This window comes from Lagopus leucura, unplaced genomic scaffold, assembly GCF_019238085.1.
Source record: "Lagopus leucura isolate 7727_CA_CO unplaced genomic scaffold, USGS_WTPT01 Super-Scaffold_100044, whole genome shotgun sequence".
Lineage (NCBI taxonomy): Eukaryota > Metazoa > Chordata > Aves > Galliformes > Phasianidae > Lagopus > Lagopus leucura.
This window is the reverse complement of record NW_024962291.1, coordinates 2,767,578-2,785,235: the sequence shown is the minus strand read 5'-3', so window position 1 is coordinate 2,785,235 and position 17,658 is coordinate 2,767,578. Positions and strand designations below refer to the sequence as shown.

General features: G+C 41.7%; 1 protein-coding gene across 41 annotated transcripts in view; it reads right to left on the bottom strand.

Annotated features, from left to right (window-relative positions):
• The window catches only part of TNNT3 (troponin T3, fast skeletal type), a 32,089-nt gene that overhangs the window by 4,123 nt on the left and 10,308 nt on the right, over window positions 1-17,658 (bottom strand). For 2 of the 41 annotated variants that reach the window (XM_042884654.1, XM_042884663.1), the window contains 12 exons: window positions 16,338-16,352; window positions 14,032-14,046; window positions 12,089-12,100; window positions 10,542-10,559; window positions 5,531-5,549; window positions 4,628-4,673; window positions 3,697-3,813; window positions 3,310-3,387; window positions 2,943-3,056; window positions 2,646-2,755; window positions 1,730-1,820; window positions 1,016-1,056 (listed from right to left, as the gene is read on the bottom strand). In XM_042884654.1, coding sequence (XP_042740588.1) covers window positions 1,016-1,056; window positions 1,730-1,820; window positions 2,646-2,755; window positions 2,943-3,056; window positions 3,310-3,387; window positions 3,697-3,813; window positions 4,628-4,673; window positions 5,531-5,549; window positions 10,542-10,559; window positions 12,089-12,100; window positions 14,032-14,046; window positions 16,338-16,352 — 676 coding nt within the window. Of the gene's footprint in view, window positions 1-1,015; window positions 1,057-1,729; window positions 1,821-2,645; window positions 2,756-2,942; window positions 3,057-3,309; window positions 3,388-3,696; window positions 3,814-4,627; window positions 4,674-5,530; window positions 5,550-10,541; window positions 10,560-10,935; window positions 10,948-12,088; window positions 12,101-14,031; window positions 14,047-16,337; window positions 16,353-17,212; window positions 17,228-17,658 lie in introns of all 41 variants that reach the window. The other 39 variants (XM_042884662.1, XM_042884675.1, XM_042884672.1 and 36 more) reach the window with 32 other exon arrangements.

Below are 17,658 nucleotides of genomic sequence, written 5' to 3'. Positions count from 1 at the left end.
AGAGCAGCTCGTCAGCTGCTTTTGTACTTACTCGTGGAATTTTTAATATCTGCTGCAGCAGTTTAAACTGTTTGTGGTAACTGGCTGTTTTTCACAAGTGTGGAGGAAAACCAGCTCTCTCTTCAGGTTGACCCAAGGACTTAAGACTTACCTTCACTGATAACCTTGCCATAGTGACTATTACACTCACTCTCCAAGGAAGCACCAAAGAGCAACGGATTCTACAGCCAAAGAACAGCTCCATTCCTGTGTGTTCCCATTCCTTCCTTCATCTCTCCCTTTCATCCTCACTCATCTCTCCCTCATTCACTTTGCTGTTTTCACTTACCTTTCTCCTCACTTCCTTCCCTTAGAATCTCCCAATTCTAACACCTCAGCTGTGCATTTTCCTTCTACTTTGCCATTATTTGCACTCCATGGCCTTGATTTTCCTTATCGACTACCTTCCATTTGTCTGCATAGAGTCTTCATTACCATAACATGTACAACACACCTGCCACTGCCTTATTTCCTGCTGTTGAACATTCAGATGACCTGTTATCCTTAAGCCAACCCTCTTCAGTATTTGGGATCTGGGTAGCCATTAAGCCACGAGGTGAAGAACCTTCCCACACTCCATACCATTCTTTTCTATGGGGTTCAGGATGCTTCTTGTGCATCCCTAAGCTTTTGCTTCTATCTCAGGTGTGTTGATTCCTGCACACAGCTAAAAGCAGAGGTTTGGACAGAGAATTATTTGTAGAGATGAACTGAGTGGGCCAAATGCTCAGTTCTTCAGCTACAACCCTGTTAGATCCTGACTCTTCTCCTAAATTACTTCAGCTCTTTTCAAAGAGCACAAAGGGAGAGAAAAAGGAAGTGAAGGAAGTCACACAAGATGCATTTTTCTTTTTTCTCTCTGCACTTGGAGCCAAGTGCCAGTTTCTGTCCGGCACTGACCTCTGACCATGCTGCAGGCTCATGCATTTGGTAGCCTTTGCTGCTGCTGTTACACAGACAAGTTCATCGTACTTACTACTTGGAAAGCTCCTGCAGCCTGCAACGTACTGTTAAAATCTAAGAGAGATTGAGATAATTACATTGGTGTTGCTCATTCCCTGTCAGTGAGTGCCTGCGTAATTGGGAGTTAAAAGTAGAGCAAGACAGAGTGAACCAGTAGGATTTCTCAGCCACTGACACCTGGTGTAGGTAACATGTTGCGAAGGAAACCTATCCACTTTATGTTACCATTTGACAATGCAGTCAGATGCTCCTGTCTGGAGAAAGGTTTCAGTAACTCCAGAGAACTCAGTTCACAGGGATTCTGTCTGGGACAGGTACAAAACTTAATACATTCAAGTGTGAAATCAAAGACACTTAAGAACATTACTTTGTGATGGAAATGAGTGAATGAGAGAATTGAGACTCTGATTTTTTTGTACCACAGTTACCTAGAAGATAAACAAGAATAAACAAAGTGTGCTTGAATAGGTGCGTTTTTCCACTGACACTGGCTTTCCAAGAGGGCACTGAAAGCCTTGAGGATCATCTATGAAATTTCAGCCTAAAATGTGAAATCCAGTCCAAGTACTTCGGGGGATTATAGTTCCAGGTGCATTTCTGCTTAAATATTCCAAAAGGTCACTGAAGAATCAAATGATTTTGCCATTGTGTAGCTTTTGCTAGAGAATTCTTGGAGATCTTAGTGTTTTGGAGCTGGTATCAGTAGAAAAATGGTTTTTCCACTCACCTCATATTTTTTCCTCTTTATTTGCTCAGTAAAGTCATACTTTTCAGTCTGCAACTGGTATAACCAGTCCCACAGTTCCTTCGCCTTGTCCCTATGTGTTTACAGAGAAAGGGCAAGAGGAGAAACACATCACATCATGTATTTTCTGCAGTTTTCACATCACTATTAGTGAGGCTAATAGTTACCTAATTTTACATTTTGTTCAGTTCCATTCATGCGTTATCCTGCCAACTTCTTCTGGCCTCTGAAAGCTACTTAACTCTGAAAGTTAGTCAAGGTCACACTTCCTCAGATGAGAATCTTTTAGCCTTCTACTTTTGCATGTACCCATCACTAATATGCTTCTGCCAGATTTAATTTTCCCCTTAACTTGTAAGGATAAAGAAGAGTCCAGGGGAATTAGATGAAAAGGAAGAATGTCTGAATGCCTTGGAGATGAGCACAGCAGCTTCTATTGTACAATCGCATCTGCTTTAGGGCCAAAGTTAAACTCCACTGCGTACAGTCCAGGCCATCAAGTGAAGACTGCTCTGCACCTGAGCACTCAGCTCCCAAGCCTCCAGCCTCAGTGGTATTCTTACTCATAACTTAGCAGCTCTAACTACCCCGGGTACACTGTGATAGTAAAAATCAATCTGTGAGCTTGTTTATCTTACTTCAGATTTGGGTTTAAAGTTTGTGCCTAGTCCACTGGCTGACATTCTAAATGGGACTGACAGGCCATTTCAATAATATCTCATGTCTCATTTTCCCCTCTGTTCTTCAGACCAAGGAAAAGCAGAATTTGATATTGTCCCTTGAAGAATTTCAAGGAAAGCCTCCTCCTCTCCCTCACTCTTTTGCTAGAGAGGACCCCAGGACAGTAAGTCCAAATTTCGATGGATTACATTACAGTAAGTGAGGGTAAGCATGTTACCTCAGCTTGTCTTCATTAAGATGGTCAATGTTCAAGGGCTTGCGCCTCTCTGCCAGGATCTTCTTCTTTGTCTCTCTAGCTGTTTGCTTCTTCCCTCTCTTCTGATCAGCCTATTTTCAAAACATCAACTCATGTCACACTGCAGAAACGCAGGCTGAACAAAATAAGTTCATTAACAGAGCATGTAGGACAAGTTGCTAGGAATCCATAGGAAGGAAAGTCAATTTTTTTTCTCAACTTATAATACAGACTCTTTCTTGACAACCCAGTGGTTTAACACTTGATCTGTGCATTTACCTTTGCCAGATAGCTGCTGTATGAGGCACCCATAGAGGACAAAGCCTTCTTCTTCTTAAGATCATCCTCAGCTTTTCTCTTGGCATCTTCTTCCTCTCTCCGTGCCTTTTCCTCCTGCAGAGTGCAAGACAAAGAAGCAAGTTACTTTAGGAGAGATGCTCAATTTCTCTAGCAACCTGTGTTACTACAGGGAGTGTGATCAGGTAAAGTACATGTGAATACTGGCAACTCTCATGTCCCACCCTTGCTTTAAGAGGATGGTCATCTCTTCTGTGGACTGAGATAGACAGAACCTGTAGTTTCTTTCCATCTCTAGAAATCTCCTCCACCTAGATGCTGAAACAAAAAGAGACATGAGGATGCTTACCGCAAGCCGTGCTTGACGCTCCTTCTCCTTCTCAGCCCGAATTCTCTGTTGCTCTGCTCTCTCAGCTCTGCGCTTCTCCTGCAAGAAGCAGTGACAAAGGCTTGAACTCAGCCATGTGGCTTCACCTGCTCTTGCAGTCCCCACCACCAAGAGCTTTGGTACACAGTGAGCCATCGGCTCCCTTGCCAGGATGTGCAGGATGGGACTGATGTGCAAATACCAGGTGTAAAATGGAGATGAGTGAGAAAACAGTCATGAGAACAAGCAATTTGGGGGTGACATGAATCATTCCTGTGCATGGCAACACTACCAAAGTAACAAGATCAATGGTTTAAATTCTCATCTTTCTGTCATCTAGCACCACTGATGAGCAATACAAGGACTCACAATCCTCTCCTTAAGGGCAACCAGCTCTTCTTCTTCCTTACGCCTGGCCTCGAAGTGGCTGTCAATCAAAGCCTGCAGTTCAATCAGGTCTTTGTTCTGCCTCTTCTTTTGGATGTCCTAGAAGAGCAGTGAAAAGCTTTCAGTAAGCCTGTAGTGCGCTAGGTACACAGCCTGGAGACTCCCAGCGCTCTGCCAACACATACAGAAACAAAAGCAGAAAGTGTTGCAGTTATCTATGGGCTGGATTCAGTACGTGTTGGTGCAGGTCTGAGACCAACCCAGGTGGTGGTCAGAAACCCAGAAGGGAACAGAATCCACAACTTCTATTTCACTGCATAGAGTTTTATCCTTAGCTTGGCTTAGTATCCTCCTATGTACAAAGTTCAGCCAAAGTACTGGGATGCGAACCTTACCTAAAAATGCCCTTGCATTTTTGAGTAAGGCAGACATTTCTGCAGGGATTTTCAGTACCAGAAGTTTTTCAATTTCATGTCAACTTTCTAGGAAAGTATTTGAATCTCTGTTGTTAACCTTTTGCTGTCATTTCAGATGGAATTTCTCAGCAACAGTTGAGCACAGACCTGCTTTATTTCAAACTTCTCAGTAACTTTTGGATCATTTGTAGCAGTGTGACAGGGGATCTTAGAGATCCTAAGCCTCTTGCTCCTTTTGCTCCAAACATTCAAGAAGTAAGAACAAACAAACAAACAAACAAGTAATAAAGAGTTTGTCTTGGCCATATTAGCCACAAATGTATCCATAGACCTTCAAAGAGGAGAGGGCAGCCTTTAATGGAAAACACCAGCAAGCATTCATTCTGTCCTGGACAGTACCTTCAATTATATTCAGTACAGATGGAGTTACGTGGTTTTGCACATACATACAGCTCAGGTACTGACAAGCAAACACATACAGCCTCAGAAATACTCACATCAAAATCTACTTTCTCACCCTCCGGTATTTTAGGAGCAGTTAGCCTGCAGAGAGACAAAATCAAAAAGGAAAGGGAAGAGAAGGGAAGGAATAGGAAAAGGAATAATAAAAAGACAAAGGGAAAACGGAAAGGCGAAATAAGAGGGGGAAAAAAAGTGAGAAAAGACAGAGAAGAGAGAAAAGAGAGAAAAGAAGGATTTTCATGTTAGAAAATAGGCATGTTCTGAACTGATCTGCCCTTGAAAATGATGCTGACAAAGAGAGATGTTAATGGAGATGCAGAGCTGTGAAACAGCAAGTTAACTGAAAACAAGTCCAGAGACCTCTAGAGACCCTTGAACTTCATGGAGGCTTGTGCAAAACAGGAAGTCATCTGTGAAAATGCCTTCCATTCCCCAAATCTATGGCCATTCCCTACTAGACAGAAACACAGTGGCTCACAAGGTTGTCATCCATGCACTCTTGTTCTGGGCATTTAGCAGAGTGGGAAAGGGGAGGTGCTGGAACTCAGAGCCAGGTAATCTTTAGGAAAACATAGTTAAGCTCTAGCCAGCCCAGCTTAATGTTTGCCGTTCCTCCAGCAGTCAGCAATCAGGGTTGCTCCCAGCTACATGCTTTCACAAAGAGTTTACTGCCAAGACACCTCATCTCCATTGGAAGTTGTGGGACATGGACAGTTTGTTACTTCCCCAACTCTATGATGAACTGGTTTGAAGACCCTGGCCAGTAACTGTTGCTAAGGTGTCCCCTGGCAGGAGCAAACGTCTTGGAAAGGCACACAGAGAACTGCATGAGGGGAGGGTTGTACAAAGTTTTCTGATGGCCATTTGTGTAACAGACACTACAGGCTTCTGCTGGATCAGAAATACGATCACAAGGTTTCACTACCCTTCATACTTACTTTATTTTGGGCTTCTCCTCTGTATTTGGAAACATGGAGCAAAACAGGAAGGGAAAAAGAAGGAGAACAGTTAGAACAACAGAGATCATGCCAGCTGCTAAAGTAAAAGGAGGGAAGGGAAATTCAATCTTAGGGGAAACATCCCAAAGAAACTGGTTAAATCACAAACACTTCCAAAAGAAATATACAGGCTCACATACCCCTTCTGCTGGGAGTGAATCTGTTTTTATCCTTAAAACAGAATTTGGCAGAAAAGAATCAAGAGATTGTATAAAAGTCCCAAACGTAGCATCTGGAAGGCAGTAAATGATTTCATGTAAATGATGAATTATTTTTCTCAAAATGTCCTGACCGATTTCTAAGGAGGACAGCTGGGCATTCAGGTGGAGGAAAACATTGCCTGTTTCAATCAGCCCTTCATTCACTGAAGTTAGCTTGGATTTGTAATGGAGTCACTGATAAAATAGGCTTGGTTGATTTAAATTAAAGGCCTCACATGGAGGCCAGGAGGGAAAAAAAGGCTGATGCCGTGTATTTTCTCTGTGCCCACGGGCTCCTAAGACAGCTTAAGACACATATCTTGGAGATATCTTGATGCCATGAGGAGAATGTTCCTTTTTCTGTACCATGTGGTGCCCATCAAACCCAGCTTGGAAAGACCATCCTCTCTTAGTGAGCAAAATTTCCATAAGTGGTAATGGAAATAATCTTTGCATCTCCAGGGAAGGTGTAATACCCTGTAAGGAGGGCTAAGCCATCACAGAGGCTGGCACTCAGAGGTGTCTCCCTGCAACAAGTTACCTTTTCCTGGCTCTCAGAAACGCGCTGTCTTTAGGAGTTTCTTGCTTAACATCTGTGCTTGTGATCAATCCCCCTCTCTGCTATGCCTTTTATACTTTAGATATTAGCCCAAGTCTAATGCCAATAAGTTCAGCACTGTTATTCTCACAAATAGAAGTGAATTAAACTTACATATTTATTCTGGCCCAGTCTCACAGAGGCTCAGATTGACTTTCATAACCACATGCTACGTTTGAACTTTCAGGGATGCTGGATTTTGCTGTACAAGACTTTCCCTGTGTTGGTTCAGTGGGAGGAACAGAGGTAAAAAGCTCACAGCCTATTAAACCTGGTAAAAACAGGTGGCTTTGTAAAGGAAAAATGAAACCTGCTTCCCTCAGGAGTGAATGCCTGGTTATCCATACCAAGATAGAGAAAGATATTATAATACCTAATAGAATATAATATATTACATTATACTATATAGTATTAATTTTGTCAAGTGCTCATTTGCATCCACTTTGGGACTGACTGGGGAAACTGTGAATAGGAATGGAAACACAGAATTAAAAAAATCAAAAATAATGAGGGAGAAAATATCAAAAACTGATACTAGAAAATATTTAGTGGAGATGCTTGCAAGGATATTGGATAATCAGAGATGGAGGAAGTGACTGAAAATGAGAAACTGGGATAATTATGAGAAAAGATGTGAGTGATGAATAAAGGAGATCAGAAGCAAAGCTTTCTTTTCTCTCACATATCAATTTCAGAAATGAAATTTCTGAGGTAGGCATTTTCCTCACTTACTATAAGAACATTGCCTACTAAAACATACTTCAGCAGAGGCCTCTAAATGCCAAAGCAGTGCTAATAAAATACACAACATGTAATTAGAAAAGATTGAGAGCACTTCTATAAAGGAAGCCACAAATCACTCCTGAAGACAAATAGGCAAAAATGTACTTCTGTGCTTCTCCAGTTATTTTTTCAAATCATTTTGCTTTTCAAATAGCCAGTGAGCTTATTAAAACATAGGTTACATGGTTCTATGTTTGTTCTTCAAGCTGGACAGTGGAAGTAGTCACGATTAACCAGTCTAACAGGGATGTTAATTCACACAGGATTCCCTTCCCTCGTGACATAGCCAGGTAATTCTCATAAACACTCCTGTTTAACTTAAGGCTGTCAGTTAGTAACACTTCAGAGAGAAAAAAGAGGAGAGGAAACAATGGATTTTGTTTGTTGACCTTGAGTGCCAGGATTGACATCTGTCTGTCAATGACTGGGTGAATTTGGCTTCAGCTTCCACCAAATCAGCATTTTCAATGTAATCAAACCAACAAACAATTGTCAAAAATAAATAAATGTATGTATAAAAGGTTGATTAGTTTTCTTGAAAAAAAAAAGGTGTAGTTAGGATATTTAAAGGTGCCTCCAGAAAACCAGAAAAGGGGAAAATGAAGAAACAGAAGGATTTATTTAAAAATGAGCAGTAATTAAGATGTCCTTTGCAGTGCATGATCCAGCATGGTCCATACTGAATGCACCAAAAGGAGCTCAGAGATGTGATTTCTTTTGAGATACCCCATCTTTCATGAGAGAGTCAAGGAACTGGGCCAAAATTTATTGATACACAGGAATTTTCGTAGCAAATTCCTGTCCTTGGTGGTGGATTTTGATTGATCTTGTGCTCATTCTGCCCATGGAGCATAGGGCTGTGACAAAATCCCCATACACATTCCTGCCTAAAGAAGGCAAGAACCACTGGAAATCCAAGTTCACTGACATGGTGATTAGAGGTAGAGTCTCTGAATTTCTGGTTTCCAAAAGAGTTGGTTCAAAGACAACACACAGCACAGTAAACATTCTCCTGCTCAGTCTGTGAGATATTCCCACCACAGTCCTCCTTATGCAAATCCATCTGACCTGCCTTTGCTTCAATCAGAAATTCCTAAACACCCTCCTTTGCCCCACTGCTGAGAAACAACATCTCTAACCCACAGTGTGTCCTTGAAAAACAGTATGATATTAAAAAAGTAAGAGGGAAGAAAAAGGAGAGAAAGAAAGAGGAAAAGATCCCATTTTGAAGTGAAAAGTGTTGTGAGAGGCTCTGAAAGGTCCTCAGAGGATATCCCTAGAATTAAAAAATGAAAAATAAAATCCTGAAAAGTGAACAAGAAAATTTAAACGAACAAAGTGAAAAACAAAAACAAAACAAGAAATCACAGAAAAAGAAAAATCGTTCCCAGTGGTGTTGGGCTTTGTCTTTGGAAACATCTGGCCAAACAATCCAGGGGTTGAGGCAATCAGAACACAACTTAGCTACGTCAAAGTTTTTTTGAAGTCCACGAGAGTCTTCCTATACCTTTAAACTGATTTTGCTCTGGGGGCTGGAGTTACTTGCCTGCATACCAGAGCAAAACTGTCCCTTCATAGATTTGGTTCTTTCGAGATTCTCATTTCTATCTATGTGTTCCAGGGCCTATTTAACCAGATTTTTTAAAATTTACTGTTTTAAGCAGCAAATGAATTGTTCCATCAGTCTGAATAAATTTATTTGTATGTTCAGTGCCAAGGACCATTTTAAGTGTGTGGTTGGAGCAGAAATTTAAATACCTGCAGATTCCAGCCTGAAGAGCTTGACCTTCAAGGGTGGATGAGAGAGGCATATCCACACAAGGCCAAGCTCCATTTTTTAATCATGCCAATGGAATTTAAGAGAGGCTTGACTAATTATTTGGGTTGAAAGGTTATGATAATGAAAGATTTGGTACATGGGATTTATCTGAAAAAACAGAACAAGTTTCTAGGTCTTGGGTTTCACCACCTGCTACCCTAGTGGGGATGTACAGAGTTCCCAAGAGTGACTGGATATACACAGTGAGTGATTCTTTGCGGCAGTGAGGTTTTGGCCCAGTTCCTGAGTTTAAAATCAGGTGAGAAACAAAAAACAAACAAACAAAAAAGGGTGAGATGTTAGAAAGATGACTTTGTTGTCCTAAGACAACAGCGAGCTACCATCATAGTATCCGCCTTCTTCGTCAGCTGTAGATAGAAGGATAAAAGCAAAAGAAAAGAAGCACAGTAGTCAATCCACAACCAGCACTGTTGTCCTAAAGGCAGCCGTCCCTGTTCCCTCCCCACTACACTGGGAACCTGGGGCTCTCTGGAGATCAAATGAAAAGAAGAAACAAAGAGAGAAGGGTGTCTAGCTCTTTACAACAGCCGTACGTAGATACAAGGCAATAGTAAGCTGCAGTACATTTGCGAGACGTTTTAGCCAGACACAATTGTGCTTGGTATGGTATCTCATCCCACTAGGAAAATGCCAAATCATGAACCAGTTATGTAAGTACAGATTTGTATTATTCATTTAATGGTTCCCAACAGTTAAAAGTGTGTTCTGTAATGTACTCCACCCTGTATTGCCCAGCACACCTGGAAATAACAAGCTGTACACTGAACTCAACAAATATCTTTGTTCCCCCTAACAGAAACTTTGTTTTTCTATCTGACACTGAAGTACTGTGCTTCTGGTCTCCAGCATCATCCTGTAAGGAGCTCAAGGGCAGGTGTTATGAGAACAGGAACAAAACATATCCATCTTCTGTAGACTTTCCTGAATGTCTATTATGAAAGCAGCAGCTTTAGTTATGTAGAAGTAAGGACAAAGCAATAGCTCCATATTCAGACTCATACCCAAATCCAACAATATTGGGTCTTCTTGCATCCAAACAGCAGCTAGAAGCTTTCATGTGAATGGGAGCAAAATATCCAAGTCCCTGAACCATCATCTAGGGACTCACTCTTTCACCTTTTTGTCTCTCAATTCTGTCTTTCCAGGACAATGAACTGCAGCAGCCATGAAGAAGACCTGAGCCCTGCTGAGCCACATGTTGTGGTCATTATTTAGTCAGGGCTTTATATATATATATACATATTTATATACCCAAGGGATGTGCTGACCCACAAGTTCCAAAGAACAAAGAGCCTGAGGTCATTGCAGTGGAGCTAAGACCACAGGATCCACACTGCTGTACCTATTTTGTGGAGCATTTTTGGTTAGCAAGCATACAACCCTTTTCTCCAAGTTTGTCCAAAGCCATCCAGAGAGGCTGCTTCCCTCCCACGCTACCTGTGCTCTTGAACAAGGTCAGTGTTTTCAACACTGTTTCCCCAGCTCTGAAAAAGAAAAAGGATGAGAGTCTTTAGAGGTATCATCACATACCTTCTTCAGGGGCTTCTTCTGTGTCATGGTGTGAGCAGCGATGGAAAGACAGGAAATGGGAAGAAAGAAAAAAGGAAGAAAACAGAACAGATATTTAAAGTTCTTGGAAGCCTGAGAAAGAAACAAGGGAATGTGTGAGGAGAAAAGATGAAGTGATTAGTGAATTAAGGCAAAGAGAAAAGGTATCTGGAGAGGCTGTAGGGAGTTAAAGATGCTGTAAGGTTAAAGTAGTAGTAAGTAGGGAGATTAAAGGAGAAGAAAGCTGAAAGGGATCGTTACGGTTAATATTTGTTTCTCTTGCTTTGTTCTCTTCTACCAGACCAGGACTCCTGTTCACACACACTCACACCTGTGTTGCAAATACACAGAGTAAATCAGAAGTCATGTCACATACCTGGCTCATGAACTTCATGTGTGAAGTGTCATGGAACAAGATGCAATGGAAAATAAGAGAATGAGAACGAGAAACCTATTATTCCACAAAGCAAAAGAGCTTTCAAGCCAAAGGGGCGGAGAAGTAGAGAGAGGAAAAGGAAATAACATTGAGAAGTAAACCTGAGATAAAATAAGTAAATTACATTTGAAATAGCATGTAAACAGAAGTCACAGGAAAGGAAAAGAATTTGGTCAAGTGAAAATGATTTATGATAACCGTGCAATGCTTGAAACAAAGCACTTATGAGCATTTTATGCATAAAGCACGATCTGACAGCACGATGTACCAAGGTCTACCTTGGTTTGAAATATGCACATGAACAGAGCACTTTCAAGGCACTATCAGATCCATCCTTTTCTACAGCAACATTCCAGCCCATTCAGATTAACACGATATGTTTAGTAACCTGCTGAAATACCTGCTGTAACTCATCATCTGCACTCAGCTAACTTTCAGAGAAGCTCGGTTCTCTGTTATGGATCTATGACCCATGTCATTTTCTTCCTTGAAGACGGTCTGGATGGTTGTCTAAATTTACTGCTCTGCTTCACATCCATTTGCAATGGAGATTTTCAAATTGATTACTTCAGAGGAAGAAAATGTTGATTAAAGTCTGTGCGGGTCTACAATTCATTCCTCGAAATTCAGCAAGGCAAGAATTGATTAGCGGTGCAGATCTGAGGGACAGCTTTTGATTTGCAGCCATGCATGCACTACTGAATATTTTGCAAAGCAGGCATAAAAAACTGCAAAATCTCTCTGTATTTATGTTTCCTATGTTTAGTCAATGGGTCAAATTCTGCCCTGAGATTTGAAACGAAGCTTTCACTGTAGGATGAAATATTCATTCTCATATCACAGCACAAGATTTAACCCATTCCACAAAGATGCATTCTGTTGATCTACCCTTTCACAATAGCATATGTGTTGCCCAGTTTTTAATAACATTTCCAAAAAAGAGAAATAAAAAATATATATACAAAATGCATGCAAGGTGCACGTTATCATTAACAGCTTGGTTATCATCTCCTGTCACCTTGTATTCAATTCCTATGCATGCTGTCCCAGCAGGCAGGCAGGCACTGGGGAGTTTAGAAGTTAAATCACATACCTGGAGGGGGGGCTTCATTTAGTAGGAGGTGTCAGGGGAAAAGGATACGAAAGGAAGATAAAAGAATTAGAAGTTATTCAGGAAGGGATCACCTCAAACTTTGGTAAGATCAGGTTGACAGAGGTATCTTTTACATACTAGGTTATAGGGAGAGTGTTAATAAGTGTGGAAGAGGAGAGCATTTACAGTGGAGTGTGAAGAACACAGGGAGGGGATGTAATAGAAGTGAAGGATAAAAGGAATTTGAATGTTGATGGATTGCAGCCATTTAATCATGCAAATATAGAAATACTGGACAGCTTTAGTATCACCCATGACCCTTAAGTTTAAATAAAACAATTTCCCAAGTGTGCAGTGTGACCTGTTTCAGCTGTATGCATGCCTTTGTGAGAGTATAAGTATGAGGGGATGAGAGTGACTGCGGGGAAGTCTTGCTCTGTGTGCATCTTTCCTTTTCCCTCTGAAGCTGCCCCATCTGATATCCACCACTGGCAGATTTGGGGCTTAGCTCCACAGAAAAGGAAATATTTGGGCCTACACAGAGTTTCTCCTAAGCTTTTGGCAAGGTGCCACTGCAGGTACAAGTACTTTTTTCTGTTTCTTACAGGGATAGTGAATTTTAGGGGATGGATTGATCCTTCATGAGTGGTTTGTTTCAACATCTTCAAATTCCTATGTGCAGAAATGCCTCAGATTAACACATAGGGATTTAGATATTGCATGCACTGTTGGTTAGATAGGAAACACCACAGTGAAGAAAAGCAACAGAAACAGGGCAAGAAACACAACAGCAATAGCTCTGATCTCATGCAGGACCTAGAACACAACAGCAGAGATGTGCGAGACAAAGGCAGCATTAATAGCACAGAATCTAAATACTAACAGAGCACTGTGAAGAGCTGCCAGAGGCTCTCACTGTGTTCATATCTCCTTTATAAACCTTCCTCTCCGTTACAGACAGACAGTTCCAAGGGAAAAGGCAAGGGAAGGCTGTAGGTAAGGCCTAACTTAATCATATCTCATTAATAATTTGTGCAGGTTCCAAGCCGCTAAGTGTGTTAAAGACCAACACGCAGGACTGGGGGAGCTGCTCAGTTGGCTTGGGGCTGCAGGGGAAGAAGGTGAAGAGCATGCAGAGCAGCTGGTATGGCAGCAAGGTGCCCCAGCTTGGGCAAGCCACACTCAGAAAAGATTTAGGAGCAGGTGAGAATGAACAAATATAGCTAAAATGGGAAGAGTGGGATGTGAGAATAGGAGGGAGCTGGTAAGCAGCACACACGCACTTGTTGAAGCATTCAGTCATGCAAAATCAATCAGACATCCCTCCCAGCCTCAGACACTGAAGGAAGCTGAGCTGGTATCCCTTTACAGACAGCAAAGGGGAATATCTGGGATGGGCTGCACTGAGACGTGACTGGTCTCAGGAAGCTACCCAAAATGGCACAGAATCACTTGCACACTGCAGAGGATGCTACAAGTTCAGTTGCTGCTTTTCCACAGAATAAAACCTTGTAACTTTCCTGTCAGCAGCCCAAGGAAGTCTCTGAGTCCACTCAGTGACCATCGCTGCAGCTGACACTTTAAAATGCTGTTTACAGAAATGTTATTACATTTTTCATGCATCAATTAGCTCGTCCTCATGATTATTCATTACAAGGTAGAGGGAAATATTACTGATGGAAGGTGTAAGGAAGCTGAAGTTACAGTTCATCATTAATGTTTGTGCTTTTGTCTGGTCCTTCCACCATCTTCGAATTCCTGAGTATAATATCAGAGTTACTGGCAGGCTTTTCTCTCTCTTTTTTTTTTTTTTTTTTTTTTTTTATCTTTCCACTTTGTCCTATTTCAGAGCACAACCCAATTGTGAAATGGCCAATCGCAATTGAATCTCCAGCACTCAATAACCCTTCGCATTGACGCAGAGGAATTCAGAAGTCACATACCTTCATGATGGACTTCTTTAAGAGGAAAGTAGCAGGTGAGGAGATGCAAAGAAAAATAAGAGAATTAAAGCACTAAAGAGAGGATCATTAAAAAAGAAACAAACAAGTTATAAGGTTTTTTAGCCAGGGTGGAGGGGATTAAAGGCATAAAAGACATTAATAAGATTAAAGGAGAAATATGAAGGGAAATGGATTTTGATCAGAAAATTGTGGCAGGAGGGAGGGTGTGGGGGGTGAGATGCAGGTGAATGACACAGTCACGTTAAAAATCAAGTACCGTCAGTTGGCACATGGATTAACTTGTATTAAAGTCAGGTCCATTAGGATCCGTAGGTTTGAACATGTGAGAAGGGCACAGACAACTCTCCCTTATTCATGTGCATAGAAATCCCAGCCCCTGTAGAAATCAGTGGGCTTGGAGGAGCTGGCACCTATTTCCCAAGTAGCCAGGATTTCACCATCTATATGGGGCACACCAGTGCAGGACAGTGAACAGAGCACATTCCTGCTCTCAGGCTCATGAGATCAAGTGTGGGCATCCAGAGGGGCTGGGAGGGGCATTTAAAGGTCAGTGGAGTTGGGCTGGTGGGCAGATGCTCTGGTGGGCATGTTGTATTACCATTCTGCTAATCATACGCTCTGCCTTGCCAGATCTGGCATTTAATACACACTATAAAATTGCCCAATAGCAATCTTGCTATCCCCATGTTCTCAAAATGCATATTAACCCATGAAAATACCAATAGTGGTGTAGTGGTGGGGGGAAAAAAGCAAACAACCACATTTTTTTTTTTTTCCTGAATGTGATTTTTTTTTTTTTTTTTTTTTTAATCTTTCTATAAATACATTGCAGTGAAAATGATGTTACTTGTTCTGACCCTTAGAAAACCAGGTGTGATGGTGTGTGACATGTGGCACAATCCCTTCCCCAACTGGTGTCCACACACACAGCCTGGTTAAGGAAATCAGAGCACAAGGGCAATAAAAGCAATACCCAATCCAATCCAGCACAGCATGCAACTTCTGGAGAGACAAATTGTTGCAACAGTGACAGCTAAAAACTGATGCATGCCATTAACAAGCATGTGGTACAGGACCTTCTCTTCTCAAGCTATAGAAGGCATTGGTGTGGACAGAGCACTTAGCTCAGTGTAAAACACACATGCTCTTCACATCTTGTTCAGTTCCCCTGCCTTCCAGCCAGGAGAGCTATCAGGAGGCTGTCAGCTAGATCAGAACAGCAATTAGTACTTATTATAGCTTGTCCTACACGAGTGAAGCAGCTCCCAGCAGTCATGCAGAGGATATTTTCACATCCTCTCCTCTTCGGCCACCTCCAGAATTCCTGCACATGTTACTGCTCCAGACATAAACAGAAATTTGCAAATGATAGCACATAACTTCCACATGAGTGTGAGCTTTAGTGGGTGGAAGAGTCACAAAACACAATGCAAAGAAATACAAGAGCGTTAGGAACAACACCCATACAACAAGCTTGCACCCATGCAAAATTAAGGGGAGGGGAATTCTGAGAATATATTGCATGGAAATAGAATAATATGGATAAAATAAAGAAGCACTACTGAAAATGAGGGTACGAGTAGAGATAGTGAGAAGGTAAAGCTGATTTAAGTGGCCTTATCAGATGTCATTTGTCTTAAACACATATTACTGCAGTTCTGGATAGAGCACAATCTCACACTGCCAAAGCTCACCCAGGATTACAGTAGAATTACAACCTGGAGCCAACAGCTTTTTGGTGGCATGAGGCTGCACTTACGATTGTCTGATGATAGCTTAGAAATTCCATTGCATCAATATGGAGAAAGCTATCTTTAACCATTCGTAAAGTTAAATAACACAGAAATCATTGCCAGTTGCTTTTTCATACAACAGGCATCAAAGCTAAGGAATGGACATGAGGAAAGGCTGCCATGGGAACACCAGCCATGGGCACAGCCACAGGTTGGCCGGCACTTGGCCCAACACAACATGAGGCCCAAAAATTTGTGCCTCCCAAAGTGACACATGCAGCCTCAGAGCACAGGGAATCCAAACTGCACAAGGGCTTTATGTTTCCCAGCACCCTGACACTTTGCTTTCATGCAACAATTACTATACACTATCATCAGAACATGAAGTGTCAAGACAAACATGATGGGAGAACAGCACCCAACTCAGCTGTGAATTTAAATCTGCACTCCTATGTCTATTTTCAGCTCCTGTTTCCCCTTAACATCTCTGGTCATGTTGGCCACATCTGAACTCACTGTGTACAAGGGGAATTTGGGAGTCATCTCATGTACCTTCGTCATGATGACCTTTAGTGAGTGGAAGAGTCACAGAGCAGGATGCAAAGGAAGACCGAAGTGTTAGTAACTGCAAGACAGCCTTACACACACATAAAACAAAGGAAAAAGGATTTCTGAGGCAGTATTGTGGGAAAATAAATTAATACAGATGGAAAAATCACAACAGAAACTGAGGGTGCAGACAATCTGAGATATTGTGACCATAAACTTGATTTCAGTGGTCGTATCAGATATCATTTGTCTTAAATATACACTACTGCATTTCTGGATAAAGCACACAGTCTCACACTGCCAAAGCTTGCTCAGGTTTACAGTGGAATTTCAACCTGAAGCCTACAGCTTTTTGGTGGCATAAAGCTGTGCTTAATACCAGGAGGTGGCTGCCTAGAAAATTTCATCTTTAATCATTTGCAAAACTAAATAACATAGAAATAATGGCCAGTTGTTTTATTACACAACAGACACCAAAGCTAAGGAATGTGTAAGTGGAAAGGCTGTTGCAGGAAAATGAGCCAGGCGCAGCTCAGTAGGAGGGCTGGTACTTGGCCCAATGTAACAGGACATTCAAGGTACTGTGCCTCCCGAAGAGAGGCACAGTCTCAGAGCAGAGGGTTTCCAAACTGCTCAAGGGTTTTAGTTTCCCAGCACCTTGACACTTTGTTATCATGCAAGGATTACTACAAAGTATCACCAGGACATTAAGGGTCAAGACCAAGCTTGAAGGGACTACAGAACCCAACACAGTTGAAGGCATAATCCTGCACCCCTATGTCTGTTTTCAGCTCCTGTTTCCCCTTAACATCTTGGGTCATCTTGGCCACATCTGAGCTTACTCTGTACAAGGGGAATTTGGGAGTCATCTCACGTACCTTCGTCATGATGACCTTTAGTGAGTGGAAGAGTCACAGAGCAGGATGCAAAGAAAGACAAGAGCGTTAGGAACTGCAAAACAACCTTGCATCCATACAAAACAGAGGGAAGGGGATTTCTGAGACAGCATAGAGGGGAAATAAAATAATACAGATACAAAAATCACAACTGAAATTGAGGGTACAGGGAACCTGAGAAATTCTGAACATAAACCTGAAATAAGCAGCTGTATAAGATGCTGACTGAATTAAAAGCACATCACAGCATTACTGGATAAAACATGCACTTACTACCAATAGACAGAGGACAAGTAAGCGCTTTATATCAACATGACAAAAGCCATCTTTAATCATTTCTAATGCTAAGTAATATATAGAATGGCCAGTTGCTTTGTTACACAACAGGCATCAAAGCTAAGGAATGGACATGAGGAAAGGCTGCCATG